The following is a 20636-nucleotide window of genomic DNA, read 5'->3' as shown; positions in this document are numbered from 1 at the left end:
CGTAATCTCCTCCTAAAGACTCCACCTCCTAATACCATCCCATCGGACATGAAAGTGAGGGGGACACAAGCATTCAGACCATAGCAATGATTTGTTTTGATTCCCTGATTTCTTTGGAGAGCCTCCAGTCTGGGGCTGAGCTGAGAGCAGGGTCCTCTCTTTGCTACCTCCCATCCTCACTTTGCACTTTATCAGCAGCCATGGACCCTTTTGGTAACACAAGTCCCCAGCCAGGTAGGGGAGGCTCCTGGGTTGTGAGCTTCCCCCACTCCCAGTATACCCTTCCCTCGCGCAGCTGTTCTCACTTCAGCTCGTCCTTCCCTCCTCACCTCCTGGAGCTCAAGACTAATGCTTCTCTCTGTACTTTGGGTCCCAGCACCCCCTGCCTGCTTCAGAACCTCTCACCATCCAGAGCCTCCTGCCCCTCTTGCTTCTTCAGCCTCCCTCTCCCCACTGGCTCCTTCCCTCCATCTGTACCTATGTTCAAGGCTCTCCCAATTCTATCAATATTCCCTTTGAGTTACGACTTCATCTCTCGCCACCCATTCCCTCTTGAAAGAGTACCGTGGACCAGCGATCTGCAAAGTGAGCTGTATAAGCTGTTCTACTTGGGTGCATAAAGAGAATGTCAGCATTTCTATGCTTTTTAGAATTTCATCCTTTTACTTTTCTCTGTTTGAATTTTATATATGTGTATATCATTTGCCTTTCAACTCTTCTCATCTTCTCCAGCCTCCTTGAGATCCAGACCCACATTCCCACTCACTTATGGGCACCTGTGCCAGGTTCTCACACTGGGCTCACAAACTCAGTCTGGTCTCAGCTTTTCTTATGCCCCCCTCCTTCCAGCCTGCTTCCTTGACTGTACGCCCCAACTTAGGGAGGAGCCCCAACATCCCACCAGCCACCTAGGCCAATCAGCCTGGGGGTCATCTTTGACCCTTATTCCTGCTTATCTCCTGTCTGTGTCAGTTACTTAGTCCTGGTGATTCAGCTTCCTTACCTTCTCTCAAACCTGCCCATCCTCTGTTCTCTTGCTGCCTCAGCCTTCAGGCTTGATTTAGACATTGCTATTACCAGTCCCTAACTGGTCTCCCTGCCTCCGCTAGCATCCCCTGTACACAGCCACCAGCAGGAGCTCTGCACAACTGTACATTGTACAGGACTGTCTCTTACTTTTAAAGAAAAATCAAACCAAATCCAATGCTCGATATACAGGTCCTTCCATGCTCTTTTGCTGCAATGATGTTATCCTTTTATCTGTTAACTTTCTCAACCAGACTATGAGCTCTTGTAGGGCAGGGACTGTGTTTTCATCATTGCTGTATACCCAGAGCCAGGCACATTACCTGCCACCCAGAAGTGTCTCAATGTGTGTTTTTTTTTAATTGGTTGTCTGACTGTAAGAATAGGACAGTCGTGGGTGAGAAGAGCAATGTTGATATTCCTTTGAGAAATGAAAAAGTCTCCAGGAGAAACTCGTTCTTAGAGATGGGCCCAAAGAATGGATTGAGCTGGGAAGCTAAGGTTATCCTAGTAGTTGTCTGATAAAATAGTGATTTAAGACTTAGGGCTGTGGGCAGGCCCAGGTGCCACCATCTCTGGCTGGAGGCTCTTGCTAGGGCGGAATAATGAGGTGAAATGAGCTCCAGCTTTTGACCCAGAGAGACCTGGCATTCGTTGCGGTGGCTGGAGTTGAAATCCTGGCTTTACCACTCACTGGCTGTACTGGTGATGAAGAGGAGGATGGTGATAACAGCTCGCATTTATTGAGTACATATTATATGCCAGCGCTGGGCCAGGAACTCTGCATGAATTTTTTCACCTGATTTCATCCCAACTTGCTGAGATAGGTTCTATTAGCATTCCCATTTTACAAATGAGCCAACCAAAGCTCAGCAAGTTGTGATTTGCCCAAAGGTACGTAGAAACTAAAGGATGGAGCTAGAATTTCAGTCTTTTTTGGGGGGGGGGGGGGGGGGCGGGGCTGGAGCTGACAGCATCTGTCACTTTTTTTTTTTTAATTACTTTTTTTACTTTATTTTTTGCCACACAGCATGTGGGATCTTAGGTCTCCGACCAAGCATTGAACCCGCACCCCCTGCAGTGGAAGTGCAGATTCTTATCCACTGGACCACCAGGGAAGTCCCTAGAATTTCAGTCTTTTTTTTTTTTTTTTTTTGAATCAGTTTTTTTTTTTTTTTTCTTTTTTTGGCACACGGGCTTAGTTGCTCCGCGGCATGTGGGATCTTCCTGGAGCTGGGATCGAACCCATGACCTCTGCATTGGCAGGCGGATTCTTAACCACTGCGCCACCTAGGAAGCCCTAGAATTTCAGTCTTAACAGCCTGACTCTAGGCTGGAGATATTCATGCGGGAGTCATCAGTATATAGATGGTATTTAGACCCAGGAGCCTGGATAAGATTATCTAGTGAGTGAGCGTAGATGGAAAAGAGAGCCAAGGACTTGGTTCTGGGCCGCTCTAATATGTAGAGGAATTAGGAACATGGACGTCATTGGTAGCCTCAATCAAAGCAATTCTGGGGGAGTGGTAGGTATGCAAATTTGACTGGCGTGGATGGAAGGATAATTCAGAGGAGGGGAAATGAGGGCAGTGAGGAGACACACACCATTTGAGGAGTTTCCCTATAAAGGGAAGCAGAGATACGGGGGTGATAGCTGGAGGGGGCAGTAGGATCAGGAGTTTTTTTCTCTTTAGGTGAACGATTTTGTAGCTTGTTTGTTTTCTGATGGGAATGATCCAGTGAAAAGGGGGACAGTTGCTGGTGTGTCCCTGAGTAGACGAGAAAGGATCTAGTGCGGGAACGGGGGGCTAGTCTTAGCCAGCAGCACGCGTGGTTCCTGCAGAGCAGCAGCAGAAGAGGCAGCAGTGGGGATGGTGCAGGGAGGAGGGCGATGTGGAGGTGGGAGCTTGGTGAAGTTCTCTTCCAGTGGCCCCCCTTTCCCCCAAGGAAATAGAAATCCATGCCACCAGCTGAGGGGGAGGATGGGGGAAAGTTGGAGGAACGCAGGAGAAGTTGTGAGAAATAGTGAAAGGAATCGTCCAGGAGAGACGAGAGTGAAGGGACGTGGCAATGCAGTCAGATTATAAGGTCGCATTAAGGGCCTGCTCAAAATTTGCAGTCATGGGACTTCCTAGGTGGGGCAGTGATTAAGAATCCGCCTACCAATGCAGGGGACATGGGTTTGAGCCCTGCTTTGGGAAGATCCCACATGCCGCAGAGCGACCCATGTGCCACAACTACTGAGCCTGTGCTCTAGAGCCCGTGAGCCACAACTATTGAGCCTGTGTGCCACAACTGTTGACGCCCACGTGCCTGGAGCCTATGCTCCGCAACAAGAGAAGCCACTACAATGAGAAGCCCGCGCACCACAATGAAGAGTAGCCCCTGCTCTGCGCAACTAGAGAAAGCCCATGTGCAGCAATGAAGATTTAACACAGCCAATAAAGAAATTAATTAAAAAAATTTGCGGTCATGACTTTCAAAGGTGAACAGCACAGCTTTACATTTTTCTCCAGCTGTGCTTACTTGCCTGGTAGAGGGCTGCGAAGGCAGAGAGTTCAATTTAACCAGGAGTATGGTTTTGTGAGGCAAACAGGGAAAAGGGTTGAGAACGTATGGAAGGGAGTGATAGGCAAGTATAGAAGTGAGGACGTGAAGTTGGTGAGGGCCAGTAAAACAGTGGTAGGATCAGAAGACTTAGGACCCAGTGAAGCTGGAGGATTGATAGAGTCAGGATGTGAGGGGCGTGGAGTGATTGGGTGGATAGGAGGTGGTGGTTGGAGAGTGGGGTGCATGACAGAGTTTATGGAAGGGTTGGAGGTATTGGTAGTGACAGGTATGACCATGGAAATAAAGGGCTGAGGTGAGATGGAGGTGAGACCTCAAGGGGAATGGAGGTCAAGGCATTAGAAAGCAGTGTATGCTAAATATTGAAAACACAGGAATTTTGAAAAAGGTGTGTTGGAAAGCGGTGACAGGGAGGGTCCAGTGGGTGAGTAGTGCCTAGGAGAGTCTGACGACATGAAGTTCAGATTGAGGGAGTGGTTAGGAAGGAGGCAGAGAGAATGGTCTGGAAGAGACAGCAGTGAGGATCAGATAGGACCCCTCCTGGCCCAGGGGTACAAGGCAACATGGGAGGGAAAGCACCTACCACTTGAGAGGGCTGTAGGGATAGCCGTGCCTTGGGGAGAGGGGGGACAGGTTTTCGTCAAAGTAAGTAGGTGAAAGGACCACTCAGAGAAGAGTTTGAAGATAGAGGGGATTTTGCAGATGATAGGCAGTGGGTCCCAGAGGATAGAAGGGGAGGGTTTCAAGCCTTGGGGAGCAGTGGGTGATGGGCTTAGATCTGGGCTTGTACAGATCCCATGTGGAGATTAGAGCTCAGGTGTTGCGCGGTGATGTGGGAGTCTTGGGCTTCTTATGGTGACGGAAGTAACCAGGGACGTAGGACACACTGGGATGAGCGGTCTCCAGGGCAGAGTATGGCAGTGTGGCTGTCAGGGTGGAGGGTCAGGAGGAAGGAGGCGGGGATCTCGCCGTGGATGGAGCCCAGGCGCCTCATGTTTCAGGCCGTCTGATTCCAGAGGCCTGGAGAACTTTACCAGTCTGCTCGTTTGATTCTAAAAAAAGATGTTGACTTGGACGTGAGAAGGAAGTCATGGCCTATGTAGCTTAAAACGTTTTTATTGCCTTTGGCTTTCAATTGCAGTGATGTAGGACTTCTTGTCTAAAGCCTCGGGAATCCCTCAGCTGAAAAGGAGGCTGGATATGTACATTAGAGTTCCAGATGTGCGTTCTGGAGGGCAGAGGTGAATTAGCCAAATAGAACTTCTTCTGGGGGAAGTATGACATTTTACAGATGGTGTTTGTAAAATGGGGAACACAGGGCAGGGAGGCTCCACGAGAAAGTTCCCGGGCACAGATTCAGTGCTCAGTAAAGCAAGCTGCCTTTTTTCCTGCTCTACTGTTGGATGTCTTTTACGCCCGTCACTGCCCTGCCGCTTCTTCTTTGCGTGTTATTTAACATCTCTGTGCCTTAGTTTTCTTATCTGTCAAATGGGGATGATCATAGTCCCTGCTTCACAGGAACCTTGTGATAACTGAATGAGATAACACACGTGAAAGTATTGAACGCAGTGTGTGGTGCATAAGTACTTTCTTTTGTGTGGTTTTCTTGTGTTGCCCCCCTTCTCTTTCCTCCGCTTCCCTTCCTCTCCCTGTTTTCCCACACTTTCTCCTCCCTGGCCTTGGCTGTCAACAGTACCCACACCTAGCTGAACACTTTCTGTGGCCTTCCAAAGTAGAGAACTCTTGGAATAGGGGGAGATGCCGCCCTCAGAGGAAAGACTGCTGATGGCAGCAGTCTCTTGGCCACCCCAGCTGAGATCGGTGACCCAGGTGTCTCCAGAGTCCCGGTAGGAGCTGGGAGGCCTGTACTGCAGGCCAGGCTTGGCCACTGTGTGATCTGGGCGGGGATCATGTGAACAGGGAAGGACTGGGTCCATCCCCAGGTGGAGGACAGTTGCTAATGCTGCTGTAGCTACTGTGTTTCAGTTACCACTCTCATTGTTAAGATCGGCGGCTCAGCTCCACTGCGCATCGCCACTGCGCACCTCCACTGCGCATCGCATCGCCACTGCGCATCTCCAGGTGTTGGGCTTTTTGTTGGAGGGAAGGAGCGGGGCGCGGGGAAGCGGAGTGTACAAGCTAAGACTATGCACTCTAGAGCCAGACTGCCTGGGTTTGAATCCTGGCTCTGTCACCGAATGAGTCGTGTGCCCTTGGGTAAGTTATCTAACTTCTCTGTGCCTCAATTTCTCATCTCTAAAATGCAGTTAATGGGAACAGCACAGGTGAATTCATAGGTGAATTGATAGTTAACAAAGTGCTTAATAGTCCCTGGCACACAATAAGAATTCTACAAATGTTTGTTATAGTAAAATTTAAAAAGAAGTTTTTACAACAATCTTATAACAGCATAATTATTTTATTTTATTTTTAAGCTCTTTATTGGAATATAATTGCTTTACACTCTTGTACCAGCTTTTGAGGTACACCAAAGTGAATCATCTGTATCTAGACATATATCCCCATATCCCCTCCCTCCCGCGACTCCCCCCCCGCCACCCTCTCTGTCCTGGCCCTCTAAGGCATCACCCATCATCAAGTTGATCTCCCTTTGTGATGCAGTAACTTCCCACTAGCTATCTGTTTTACAGTTGGTAGTGTATCTGTGTCTATGCTGCTCTCTCACTTCATTCCAGCTTCCCCTTCACCCCCCGCCCCCCCCACCCAACCCCATGTCCTCCAGTCCATTCTCTGCATCTGCATCCTTATTCTTGTCCTGTCACTGGGTTCATCAGTACCATTTTTTTAGATTCCGTATATATGAGTTAGCATACGGTATTTTTCTCTTTCTGGCTTACTTCACTCTGTATGACAGTCTCTAGGTCTGTCCACCTCATTACATATAGCTCCATTTCATTCCTTTTTACAGCATAATAATTTTAATTTTACTGGAGCCAAAACTGGGATGGAGAAGTTAAGGGACTTGCCCGAGACCACGAGAATATTAACTGGCAGAATCAAATCTAGAATAGGAATTTGACAGACTCCATCCAAAGTCTTTGCTTGCGGCCGCAGCTCTGAACTGCCTGCCTGGACACGCAGGTGGGGAGTTTGCTTTCTAGGAGGGCTGTGAGGGAGGAGAAAGCAAGTGGGCACCGTGACTCCAGGTCGGTAAATAGTGGCTGGAGTCTGAGAGTTCAGCAAGGGTACTGCTTGGGGACCTGGCTGGGACCAGGGGCTGTGAGCCTAGTTCTCTGCTCCCTGCTGTGGGAGAGCAGCCTGGGCTCCCAGGCCCTGTTTCAGGGAGACGTCTAGTCTTAGGTACCTGAAGATTCGGCTTACAGCCAGAGAGCTGAGTCTTCCTGAAACCTTTGCCTCCTTGCCTGCTCTCTGTGTGACCGCAGTCCAGGCAGTTAATTTAAGACAATAGGGTGATTCCAGAGCACATTACTGTGAGGGTCCCCGTGGACCTCTCAGGCCTCCAAAGTTACCTCCTGCTGGTGGTGCCCACTGTGAAACCCCAGGACCCTTTAAAGCTATTCCAGTGAGGCCTACAGGGACGCTTGGGGCCTCATTTCTCTTTCTGGGCTTTTACATTTCCTTCTGTGAGCATCACATAATAGGCGAGCGTCATCTGGGTCCCTGGGAAAGTTTCCTTCTGCGTGGGTTTTTATTTTCAAGAGCCAGACCAGTGACTCTGTCCAGGGTCTGCAGTCATCTGAGCTCCCATTCTGGGAGCTCTGCCATGTGTTGGTTTCGGCCCTTCGCCCAAGGCCTCGGGTTCCTGGGTGTGGGGAGCCCAGAGCTGGGTCCTCTCATGAGCTCACAGGTTTGGTTCTGTGCTCGCCCTGTAGGGCACAGGGAGGCAGCTGACTGTTGCCCTGGGTGGCCTTGTTTCTCTGGGCTTTCCCTTGGGCGTGTGTGTGTGTGTGTGTGTGTGTGTGTGTGTGTGTGTGTGTGTGTGTGTGTGTGTGTGTGTGTGTGTGTGTGTGTGTGTGTGTGTGTGTGTGTGTGTGTGTGTGTGTGTGTGTGTGTGTGTGTGTGTGTGTGTGTGTGTGTGTGTGTGTGTGTGTGTGTGTGTGTGTGTGTCTGTGTCAGCTGCCTCTTGCCAGCAGCTGAAGTTCTTTTCCTGGAATTGAGTTAGCCGCTCAGCTGTTTCCACTCTCCACACGCTGCCAAGCGCTGCAGCATGGTCCCATGCCAGGTTGAGAGCACACTCTGCTTTGGTAATTGAGAGCTTCCATTTTGAGAGAGATGGGAAACAGGAGTGAATGAGCGGGCGTGTTGGTTGGAAGAAGGGTGGGGACATTCTTTTTGGCAAGCCACGCCAGAACTGGCCCAGCTGCTTGGTCTTCACCCAAAATGAGGGCTCACCCTGGCCTGACCCCAAGTATCCAGTGGAGAAACTCCTTCCTCTTGGATCTAGACCTAACCAGACCTGGCAATCAAGTTTTTTAATCTGCAAAATGGGAATAATAAATCCTATCCCATATGTTCTTCATGGCAGATGAGAAATAAGCTTTTAAGTAGTCCATCCGCTACTCACCAGGAGCAGGAAGTGACGTAAGGTTGTGTTTCTTCAAGTATATTTTGCAGAACACTAAGGGCTATTTTTCACAAAAAGTGACGAAGTAAGTTTGGGAAGCGCTGGATAAAGAGTGTTAAGCAGCCTTCTTACTTGCAGAGACCACACAGGTCCTTCATCTACCGCTAATATACGTGGTGAATCTCCAAGGGAATAGATGGTATGTAACATGTCTTAAATTTTTAACCAAACTTTCTCAGTGGAGCATTTTTCAACTACCATCTCTGCAAAATACAGTTTGGAAGACGCCTTCATTCTTTTTTCTCTAATTGTGAAGGGGGTTGAACTGGTTGAAGTATGTGGGGTTGCCAGGATGTGGGTCCTTGAGAGCAAGGGCGTGCAACTTCACAATCTGTTGGAATGAGTGTTTCCTGCTCTGAAAAACTTCTCTGCATCTTGTCCTTACAGCTCCCCTTTGAATTGGAGATTTACTACATTCAACATGTGATGCTCTACGTGGTACCCATCTACCTGCTTTGGAAAGGAGGTAAGGCCAGCAAACCCCACCCCTGTGCCACCCCCACACCTGGCCACTCGCTTCTGTTTGGGGCTGTCACAACCTCTTGGGTGCCTATAAGGATCTTGAGGTGCTGCCTGGCTGGGTCTCTGCAGACACCAGGCAGTGGGAAAATGGGCATGGATGAGGCCCGCAAAGACCCTGGTGGCTTTTCAGAACCATCCTTTGTGTGGGTGAGTTCGGTGCTACTGATGGCCTGTCCTAGGGCCAAGACCTCAGGCTCTTCGTCCGTGATGGCGTTGGGTTTGCACGGAGCTCCCCACACTCTGTCACTCTCTTCTGCTTGTGCCTTCTCCTGGCCTCAGCGTGCAGCATAAGGTAGAAGGAGAGAAGGACCCTGTGCTTTTGCTTATTGTATCCATCCTCTCAGAACTGAAAAAGATATTGAAAGGGGCAAGAAGTCCAGAAACTGTGGGATTATGGGATTGAGGGAAGAGGCAGGTGAAGGGGCAGTGACCTTTATGTAAAAGAAAGCATCGAAAAACTTCATTTGATCATGAGGGAGAGACGACCGACCTGGTCAGGAAGCTGATCTACTTGTGACCTCTCAATGACCCTCAAATGACCCCTCCCTCTATTGTGTAGTAGAGACAAGAGAAGGGGAGTTCTATCCCTTCTAGACTGCTTGTGAGAGCACCCTTCCCTGTGTTCTGACGTTCCTGAAAGGCCCTGTACCTGGAAGTCATCTTCTTTTAGTCTCAGCCACCAGCCTCCCTGTCTTGGTTGCTGGGACTTTTCTGGGAGACCAGTCTCACCCCAGGCAGCAAGAGTTTCATTTCTATCACAAGAAGACACATGGACCCTAAAACCCACCGGGAGATGGTTTGGAAGTTGTGTTTCCTCCAACTCAGGAATTCTGGATAATCTTAAGAACTCCTGGCATGAGGGAGCCTCAAGGACCAGTCACCCAGGGGACTTGGAGGATGGGAGCTGTTGGTCTCCGTGGAGTCTACTTACAGTCAAGAGTTGCTGGTTTCTCTCAACTGGGACTCTTCTTAGGACCTGTCTCTAAATATCCTTTGAGGCTGTTTTTACCCTGTATAGCCACTTGGGGTCTCACACTGTCAAAGAGCACTTCCTTTTAATTTGCTGTAAACACACTCTTTTTCCCCACTGAGCTTTAGGAGAAGTCTGACGTTCCAAAATCCAGGTGACCTGTGCCGTTTCTCAGGGCTGTCCCCTGTGGCACAGGAAACCTCTTCCTAATGATATGTAAGTCTCAGAGACGCTCAACCTGAAGGGAACCAGGCAGGAAGCTGTCTCAGGGCTCCAGACCCCCACCACCCATGATTCCTGGTTTCTGAGGTGCGGGATGCAAGTTGTGGCCAAATGTGCATGGCTATTAGTTAAACCTATTCGTGCTCTGAGGTACCATAAAAGTCTGTCAGTTGGCCGAGCCAGACTGGCCTGACACGGAAACTACCCAGTAGCCTTTATCTCCCCCACCTCTCCCCGCCCCCCCCAAAAAAATCCCACCATCTGGGGAGCTACACTTTCTAGAAGTGGCTGATTCCATTGCAGCCTTCTCTTGAATCTGTTGCTGCACTGTTTTGGGGAACTGAGCTAAGGAAGTAGGGATGCCAAGTCTTAGTTCCCATTTATTTATATTTGTTTACAGTTAGCGAGTCTTTCCCTTCTCCTCTGGTACCTGGCCCTGCAAAGAGGCTGTACGAATAGTAGCAGTAATAACAACCACAGTGTAACTATCAATGCCTACTTTTTATTAAGTGTTTTCTGTGCAGGATACCACATGCTAGGCATGTTTTGTGTATTTTCCCATCACAACTAACCTGGTGAAAAATCCTCTTCTACAGAGGAAAAAAAGAAAAAAAAACCAAGGCTCAGAGAGGTTAAGTACGTTACCCACAGCTTGGATTCAAAGCCTGGCTTTGATTTCTCTCACTCACCATGTTGTCCTAGAAGACAGATGTGTGCCTCCCGACCACATCAGGCTGGGAGTCTCCCCTCCACCCCGCCCTGCTTCAACCAATCACTCCACACGGACGGGCAGACCTCATTTTATTGCACTTTGCTTTATTGTGTTTTTTCCACATTAAAGGTTTGTGGCAACCCTGCACTGTCAGAGGATGGTTAGCATTTTTTAGCCATAAAGTATTTTCTAATGAAGATGTGTACATGGTTTTTTGACCCATAATGCTGTTGCACACTTCATGGACTACAGGATAGGGTCCACGTAACTTTGATATGTCCTGGGAAACCAAAAAATTCATGGGACTCACATTATTGCGATATTTGCATTATGACCGTGGTCTGGAAGTGAACCTGCAGTAACTCTACGCGAGGTATGCCTGTGTTTGTTCAACAGCTACTATGTGCAGAGCATTTGTGCTAGGGAATCAGAGACGAACCAGACAGGCCCAGTCCTTCCCCAGGGAGTCTCTGTCTCTGAGGGAGAAGACCGACAGGTGTAACACAGCGTGACAAGCACAACTGTGAGAGCGTGGTAGGGTTTCTGGAGCCTTGTTCACCTTCCCTACTTTACCCTTTCTGGGCTCTTGTGAGCTCTCAGCTTCCTTTCTGGCTCTTTGCTGCCATCTGCTGTTTCCTAGGGGGAAATTACCAGCATATAGAGAAAAAAAAAATCTGGATTTTCTGAGGTAGGTTTTACTTTCACTTGAGCCTTGCATGGAGGCCTTGAAGAGGGGGCATGGATCTGGAGTGAACAATGGGAAAAGTATTTCCTGGAAACCAAAAAGCTGCGAGTTTGGGGCTTGTCTTCCCTAATACAATAAGTCTTGTAATTTTCCAGAAACAACTGGCTCAGGAGTTTTTACCCAAGGCCAGACAGCTCTCCTTTAGGTACCTCCCATGCCCAGGAGCCCTTTTTCCCTGAAGGGCAAGGTCCTGCTTTCCCTGTGGTTTGGGGGTGCCTGGGAGGTGTTTAGCGGGAATCTCATTCCCCTCCTGGTTCCTGCAGCTCTTTGGCACCATAGCAAACATGACCTCCTAGTCCGCATGGCTCTTTTCTCCCTCTAGCTGGGCTCTTTATTTCTGTTTCCTTCCTCCCAGTTCTGACTTTGGCCCTGTGCAACTGTATCTTTTAGAATCCCACCGGCACCCCCACTCCCACCCCCCAGTTCTTCACAGAACACAAAGTCCTCCCATCTCTTGCCTGCGACTCCCTGTAACGGAGGCTGTTCTCTCTACCTGGCCCTGTATGCCGCCCAGCTCTCCACCATCTCTTCCAGACCATTATTTCGTCTCTGTCTCATGTGAGAGCGCTTTCTCCTTCACCATTCTCTTTACCTGGTTTTTTCATTACCACCACTCCCTAAACCTCTTGGTTACTGCCCCCACATTCCTAGGTGCTTTTCGCCCATGGCTCTCTCACTATTTTCATCACAGCTCTAGCCAGCATCCTGAGAGCCTTCCGGTGAGGACCACTCATCCCACCCTCAGCTTCTCAAGATTTGGGCTCCTTAATTGCAGTGACTTCTGCATCCCCTTTAGCTACCTGGCCCTTGCTTCCCCCTAAAACTTTTCTGAGATCATAAGTGTTTATGTTCTTTTCTTTGACCCTGATCTCTATTCCTCTCAACCTCCCCTCTTCCCCAATCAGCTTGTATCACTGGGACCAATTACTGGAACTTTCCCTTCACCAGCTCCTGCGAGTGTCTCACTCCCTTGTCCCTTCCACTGGGGTTTCCAGTCTTGGTCCACTGAGAAAATCTCTCAAATCACTCAGATTTGGGCCACAGAAATCCAATGGTCTCTATTATAATTGTGCTTCCAACACCATCTCTCACTTGTGTTCTGTCTTTCTCCAGCTCCTCTACACACCGCCCTGATGTCATATGCCAAAGCTTTGCTGCCCTCCCCAAACTTCCTGTCCAGTCTATTCAAACTCTCAGTCCTCTCCACTCTCAGTAGATGTTCTCCCAACAGATGACGGGGGAAATAGAGATTTTCAGGTGGGAATTTTCGCTCCACTACCTCTCTCCACTCGATAAGCTTCTTCAGCCCTACCCATCGTGACGTCCCTCCCTCCCATCTTGGAGGGAGTGGTGTTCCTCCTGCATGTGGTCGGTCACACCCCGGAGTGCTTGCCTCACATCCCTTCCACCTCCCCTGGAACCTCATTCCATCAGTTAGTCCCTTGTTTATCTGGATTTGCAGTGCTTCACTACCGGCATTTCAGGATGCTGAAGTCTTCCCTATTCTAAAAAACTGTAGCTCCACACAACTCCATCTTTCATCCTCCCGTCACAGCTAAGCACCTTTTAAAAATAGTCTAAACAATACTTCCTAAATTTCAGTTCTTTGGACATAATAATTTTTGCCTTATTCACGTAGTCACCTGTATTATTATATATGTAATATTTAATCTGTTGATTTTTTTCCCCTAAAATATATTTGTTTTTAAGAGAAGTTTTATACTCTCTGTGAAATCCTGGATTCAGTACACTGGTTATCTATTTTAATACACCTTAAATATGTAACTTTTAAATTAAACACAAAATGTTCATCTGTTTAGTACTTGAAATCATCTCATGAGTAGGACGTAACTTTGTTTCTTGTCTGCATCTGATGAGCCCTCTTTTCAGTTACGTTTCATTCAACAGAGCGTTGCCATCTGATGTCTACGCTGCCCACCTCTTCACGGAAACAGCACTTTTAAAGATTGCCAACAGCCATGTGACCAAATCTAATGGTTGTTTCTCAGGCTTCATCCTGCCCTCACTCTTTGCTACGTTGGACGTTGTTGAACACTCCTTTTTGAAAGGTTCTGCTCTCAGGGCTTCCAACACCCCCCTCCCCCTCCCGGCTTGCCCACCTCACTGACCGTGCCTTCCCAAGTCTCCTGCAGGAGTTCTCTTTCCTCTGTCCTCTGAGATGTTGATTCCCCCAGAGTTCTGTTCTGAGCTTACCGCTCGCTCTGCTACTCCCTGCGTGGTCTCACGCGCTTACACAATTTAGCCGCCAGTCTGTGCAGTGATGTTCACCACGTCGCCCTCTGCAGCCCGGGACCTTAGGAGATTCCTTTTCATGTCGTTTTTTTTTTTGACTTGTAAACAATAGAAATTTATTTCACATAGTTCTGCAAGGTGGGAAGCCCAAGATCAAGGCTCCAAGAGGTTCAGTGTCTGGTGTGTCCCACATTCTGGTTCATAGGCAGCCAAATTCTCATTGTGTGTGCACAAGGCAGAAAGGGTGGGGGACCTCTCTAGGGTCTCTTTTACAAAGACATTCATCCTTTTCATGAGGGCTCCACCCTCATAACTTAATCACATCCCAAAGGCCCCACCTTCAAATACCATCACATCATGTCGTTAACTCAAGCATCTCCGCCTGAATATCTCAGTCACCCCAGCTAGAACCTGGGAATCATCCCTAGCCTCGCATCTTTTTCGTCCATTCATCAAACACATACGTCTTTATCCGTTTGGGCTGCTGTAGCCGAATACTACTGACTGGGTAGCTTTTAAACAACAGAAATTTATTGCACACGGTTCTGGAGGCTGAGGAGTCTAAGATCAAGTCACCAGCATGGTCACCTTCTTGTGAGGCCCCTCTTCCTGGTTCAGAGCTGGTCCCTTCTCACTGTGCCCTCACATGGTGGACGGGATGAGGGATCCCTCTGGAGTGCTTTTATAAGGGCACTAGTCCCATTCATGAGGGCTTCATCCTCATGGCCTAAGCACCTCCCGCCTCCCAATACCTTCACGTTGGGGGTTGGATTTTACCACACGAATTTTGCGGGGCACAGACATTCAAACCATAGCGACATATTTACAGATGCCTTCTTTCTGCCAGGCTCGGCGCTGGCCGTTGGGGTGCCCTGATGAGTGAGAATCAGACCCCACCCCTTCCCTCATAGAGTTCATGATGTAGTGGGGGCACCCGCTGTGCGTTGAATAAGCACACAAACGAGCGTGTTGTTAGAACTGAGGTAAGCATGTGGAAGGAAAGGAACATGCTTTTATGAGAGCCCAGGACAAAACCAGCTGACTCAGTTTGGAGGTTCTGGGGAGAGTTCCCTGAGGAAGTGACATTTTAGCTGAGATCTCAAGGATGAGTAGGAGTTTACCAGGTAAGTGTAGGAGCAGAGGAGGTGAACTCTTGTAACTGAGCAAAATGGCAGATACATCAGCACCTCGGCAGGAGGGAGAGCCGGAGGGAGGGCAGGTGGGGCAGATGTGGAGGGCTTTGTGGTCAGAGCTTTAGCCTTTGTTCTAAGAGCCGTAGAAAGTCAGTGAAACTTTTAAGAAGGGGCATAACATCAGCCTGTTTTTCCTATTGATTCTTTTCTTGTGTAATTCATTCAGATAGCTCCAGATCTAAGTTACAGAAAGCCATTCTGTGAAAAAAACACCTTCCCACCCCTTTCCCCATTCGCACAGTTCCCCTCCCCCCAACAACTCCACGGGTAACCACCATTTTTGTTTCGTGCACATCCTCCCAGCATTTCTCTTTTTTTTTGTATATGTAAGTAAATTTTTTTAAATATTTTATTTTCTTCCTTCTTAAGACACATATCCCCAAATAGCATACCACACAACTGTTTTGTGGCTGTTACTATTTTGCTTAGCGCTGTGTCTAAAAGAGCTTTCCAAGTAAGCCCGTAGGAAGCGCTCTCATTCTTTTTCGCAGTAGCATGTGTTCTGTTGGGTGGATGATAAAATACAGTGTCATAAAAATGGCAACACTTTATGCAGCACTGTGACATGCGGTTGTTTCAGGCTCTTCACATACATTAACTCACTGAATCCCCACCATAGTCCCCTCAGATAGGTGTTACTGTTTTGTCTGTTTCACAGGGGAGGAAACTGATGCTCAGATAGTAAGTAGCCGATCCAGGATTTGAACTCAGTGGTGTGGCTTTTAGACACAACACAAGGCTACAGCATTCTGCTGTCATTTATTTACACCATCTTCTCTTGCTAGACACTTAGATGGTTTCCAACCTCTGGCTAATATAAATAACACTGCACTGAACGACCTTGAACCTATGCCATTTTGCGGGTATGCAAGTCTGTCTAAAGGAAAAATCCCCCTCAGTGGAACTGCTGAATCAGAGAGCTTATGCATTCGTAAATTTCGTGGATATTTCCAAACCCAGAAAAGTTATATGATGTGAATGCTCCTTAGCAATGCGGAAGAGTGTATGTTTCCATACAGCCTCACCAAAAGAGTATATTTCCAACCATTCCACTTTTTGCCCATCTGCTGGGTAAAACTAATGGTATATTGATCCAGTTTTAATGTGTATTTCTCTTTGAGTGAGGCTGAGCCTCTTTTTACATGTTTAAATTGACATTCGATTTCCTTGTCCTTGAATTATGTGTTCCTCTCACGTGCTCATTCTTCCCTTGCTGCTGGTTTTTTCGTTTTTTTGTTTTCTTTTTGGTTTTTTGGGGGTTTTTGTTTTGTTTTGTTTTTTACAAAATTTAATTCTGGGAGCTCTTTACAAATAGGAGTTAGCCCTTTGCGATACGACCTGCAGATTTCTTCCCCACTTTTGTCATGTTTTTTGTACCTTTGCTCATGATTTATTTTTACCATGTAGGATGTTTACATTTCTATGTAATGTATCTATTATTTTACGGCTTCTGAATTTTGAGTCATGGCTAGAAGGCCCTTTCCTACTCCAATGTCATAAAAAAATATATCCCATATTTTCTTCTGCTGTGTTAATAGTTCCATTTATTTTTTATTATTATTTCTTACCTTTAGGTCTTTTATCCACTTGGAATTTGTCCTGGTATGAAAGGGACCAGCTTTATTTCCAGGTGGTGGAAAAGCTTGTGCTGGTGCTGTGTAGAGAGATCACCACGCTCTCCTGCTTTTACCTCCTAGATGGCTCTCACGGCCATCCTCTTCCTACCATCTCTAGGGCCACAACCTTGGGCTGAGCCACCTGGCAGTTGGCTCTGTGTGACCTCCCTGCCCCCAGCCTCCCTAGCTCCCCCAACAGCCCATCCAGGCAACTCCCAAAGCTATTTCGAAAGCCCACATTGGTTCATAGCGCTTCCCTGTTTGGAAACCTTCAGTGACTCGCCCTTGTCCCCAGAGCACCCTTGTGTGCTCCCAGGGGCACAAAAGACCCTGGGTGCCCTGGCCCTGCCCCTTTCCCATCGCGTTCCTCCTTTCCTTGTACTCTGCACTCTGGTGATAGCCAAATCTTTAGGGTCCCCTGGGTTTACTATGCAACTTTGATACCTCTGTGCCCTTGAAAATGCCATGACTTCTGCCAGGAATACCCATCTCTAGCTTGTTGGCCTGGAGAGCATGCCTTCTTCAAAACTCACCTTCGCAGTCACCTTCTCCAGGCAGCCCTCCGAAACTATTCTGTCACACTGCAATGCAGGTGTCTGTCTACATGCCCATCAACCCAAGGACAGAATTTTTGCTTTTGTTCTTGATCTGTCGGGGCTGAATGAATGACTGTATATCCACACACTGCACATTGCACGTATCCTGTTATGCATCTTACAAGCTAACATGTGTTGTGCACTTTCCATGAACTAGGCACCGGGTAGGAGTTTTATAAGATGATCTCATTGAATCTGCACAGAGTTCCCTAGACTCGTGGAACCCATGACGTTGGATGCGGGAAAAAAAAATCACGTCATCATTTGCATTAACTCTCACTGAAATATAGCATTTCCTTCAGTTCTGAATCGCAGACAGCAGCCCACAGTGGCATTGGCAGTACTTGGCATGTTGTCATTAATATAAATCACAGATACTTTCTGCCAGTTACAGCTGCTGCAGATATCTTGAAAAATCATTTGCACTTCATCACCTGAACATTTAAAGACATTTATTTTTTAAAAATATTTTAGTAACTGTATTTTGATATTATTTTTTTTCCTTTTATAAGCCTGTATCTTTTATTTCACATACTTAAAAGCTTTCTTCTGAGAGAGGGCCCCAAACTGCCCAAGGGATCTGTGGCACCTCAAAGGTTAGGCGCCCCTGCACTAGAGTTTATAAACTGGCATTTGAAACCAGGCAGGCAGGTGTCACGACCACACTGCATGTAGCTGCTGGATTTGGACAGACTGTGGGTTCGAATCGTAGTGCTGGCACTTGGCCTCGTGCCTTCGTCTCCCTGCGTCTGTTTTCTTGTTTGTGACATGAGGATTAGTAGGTTGTGAGGGGTCAGTGAGCTCATATACATAAAGTACGTAGAGCGGTGCCTAATGCTTGGTAAGCGCTGTGTTTTGCTGTGGTGGTGGTGGTGGTGGTGTGTTGTCATTGTTATTATTAACCACTTATTCTGCCTCTCGTTAATTTTGCATCTGTCTTCCAACTAGACCATGGGCTCTTGGGGTCCGGCGTGTACCTTGCTGACTTCTAAAGCCGCAGGCTTGCAGATACAAAGTGCCTGTTTGTCAGGGGATTTAACATTGCTGACACCCTTCCGTCTAGATGCCTCTTTCTCCTCTGAGCCCCCTGATAACTCCTCTCTCCTGATTCTTCTCCTTCTCCGGCTGTTGCTTTTTGGGCTCCTTTGCCCTGCCTGCCCCAGACATCCTGGCATTCCCCATCTATAGATGCAGGCTCGAGAAACACCACAGGTACTTCAGAGTAAACATCTGCAATCAGCCTCCTCAATTCCATGCTTCTCCTTCCAACCTGCTCTTCTTCCTCTTCCTCTATTTCTTATCTTCGTGGCTCCACCATCCATCCAGTGCCAAAATCCAAGGCAGCTGCCTGGATCCCTTCCTCTGCCTCATCCCCTATACCAATCAGCTCAGAAGTACTGAGGATCCAAATTCTCAAAATGCTTGCAAATTTGGCCCTTCTTCTCTATCCCCACCACCCCTGTCCCAGTCCAGGCTCTCAGCCTCCATTGCTGGGACTAGTACTTTGATTCTTCTCTCATCTCCCTACCTACTACCTCCCACCCAGTCTCTCCTCCATCCAGTCTCCAGAATACTTTTCTAAAGAAAGCAAATCTGATCAGAATTCGCTCCATTGCTTACAATTCCTGTACGCTATAAAGACCATTGAAGACTGTTACAATATGACCCTTGCCTTTCTCTTCAGCTTCATTTCCCATCACTTTAGACTTCAACTCCCATTACTTTTACCTTCGAAGTCCCACTTGCTTCCCCCACCTCCCCTCCACAATACACACACCAGTTTCTCTACTTGGACCTGGCAAACTCAATGTCCTCCTCTACAAGTTCGTGCAAAGGTGCTACCTCCTCTCTGGATCTGTGTCTGACTTTCCTAGGCAGCCTAATGCACATTTTCCTGAGAGTTCCTTATACTTTTAATATTCCATAGCTAATTGTTTATCTGTGTTCTGCCACTAGGTGGCAGTCTCGTCTTTTCATCTTTTCAGCAGATGACGATATATCGGGTTGGCCAAAAGGTTCATTCAGGTTTCGTTCAGGTTTTTCCATAACCTCTTAAACTAATAATAAATCATTAAATTAATAGTGATTGTTAATTCATTTTTATTGGCTCCATTGGGTCTTTGTTATTGTGCATGAACTTTCTCTAGTTGTGGTGAGCAGGGGCTACTCTTTGTTGTGGTGCGTGGGCTTCCCATTGCGGTGGCTTCTCTGGTTGCGGAGCATGGGCTATAGGCGTGTGGGCTTCAGTACTTGCAGCGTGTGGGCTCAGTAGTTGTGGCGCACAGGCTTAGTTGCTCTGCAGCATATGGGATCTTCCTGGACCAGGGATCTAACCCTTGTCCCCTGCATTGGCAGGTGGATTCTTTTTTCTTTTTCCTTTTTATTTATTTTTTAAAGCTCTTTATTGGAATATAATTGCTTTACACCCTTGTACCAGCTTTTGAGGTACACCAAAGTGAATCAGCTGTATTTATACATATATCCCCGTATCCCCTCCCTCCCACGACTCCCTCCTACCCTCCCTGTCCTGGCCCTCTAAGGCATCACCCATCATCGAGTTGATCTCCCTTTGTTATACAGCAACTTCCCACTAGCTATCTATTTTACAGTTGGTAGTATGTATATGTCTATGCTACTCTCTCACTTCATCCCAGCTTCCCCTTCGCCCCCTGCCCCCCCAACCCCGTGGCCTCCAGTCCATTCTCTGGCAGGTGGATTCTTAACTGCTGTGCCACCAGGGAAGCCCCAATAGTGTTTTATAATTAAGATGCTATAGGCGTGAAGAAGAGGTTGAAGTCTTCTTAGGCCCTAAGATTTTGGTCCAGTTAGCCGGGACGGTGGGGGGCGGGGGGGGGGGGGCGGTGCGGATTGGGTGCCCCTAATGCAGAGGGAGCGCAGAAGGAAGGAGCATATATTAAGGAGGAAGGTGATTTTGCTTGAGTTTAAGACAGTTCTAGGCTCTGCAGGTTGAGATGTCCAGGAGGCAATTGAATGGAATATTTTGGAGCTGTTCAGGGCAGTCCGGGCTAGAGGCTAACTTGGATGTCTTTGGTAGAAAGGTGGTGGATATAAACATGGGAATGGATGAGATGATCCAGCATAACTGTGTAAGTGGGGAGGAAATAGAACTTAGAAAAAGGCCTTGGAGGACATCAACCTGTAAATAGTAGACAGGAAGAAGAATGTAAGGAAATTGCAGGCATGGTCAGAGCAGCAGAGGAGTGGCTGGTTGTCCTGGAAGCGAAGGCAGTAGAAGTGGTCATCAAAGGACTAGTGGTCCAGAGCGCCACATTGTTTCAGAGGGTTCCAGGAAAGTAAGGTCATTGGAAATGCGGGGATGGGAAGGAAGCAGTTAAGGACGTTAATGAAGGAGGTATGACGAGCCTTGCAGAGCCAAGGGAGGGGTTTCTCTCCCCTGCTTTCCCCTCCCCCCTCTCCTCTCTGCCCAAGGCTGAGGGCATGTTCAGGTGCTAAGATGAAGGCCGGTCAAGAGAGAGCACATTGAAGGCACTGGGAGAAAGGGGAGTGGATGACTTACAAGGTGATGACAACTGCTGCGAGTGAAAGGGCTTGATGATAGACTGAGAAGGGTAATGACAAGAGGAGT

At 47.9% G+C, this 20636-nt stretch overlaps 1 protein-coding gene across 16 annotated transcripts in view; it reads left to right on the top strand.

Moving 5' to 3' along the window:
* Positions 1-20636, top strand: part of TMEM164 (transmembrane protein 164) — a 165784-nt gene that overhangs the window by 126968 nt on the left and 18180 nt on the right. For all 16 annotated transcript variants that reach the window (XR_009050277.1, XM_057718214.1, XM_057718212.1 and 13 more), the window contains one exon: positions 8588-8666. Coding sequence is in view for 15 of the 16 variants with exons in the window: in XM_057718214.1 (XP_057574197.1) it covers positions 8588-8666 (79 nt within the window). In the remaining variant the exon portion in view is untranslated. The remainder of the gene's footprint in view (positions 1-8587; positions 8667-20636) is intronic.

Source organism: Hippopotamus amphibius, chromosome X (genome assembly GCF_030028045.1).
Source record: "Hippopotamus amphibius kiboko isolate mHipAmp2 chromosome X, mHipAmp2.hap2, whole genome shotgun sequence".
Classification (NCBI taxonomy): Eukaryota; Metazoa; Chordata; class Mammalia; order Artiodactyla; family Hippopotamidae; genus Hippopotamus; species Hippopotamus amphibius.
The sequence above is the reverse complement of the archived record's forward strand: the minus strand, read 5'-3'. Positions and strand labels throughout refer to the sequence as shown.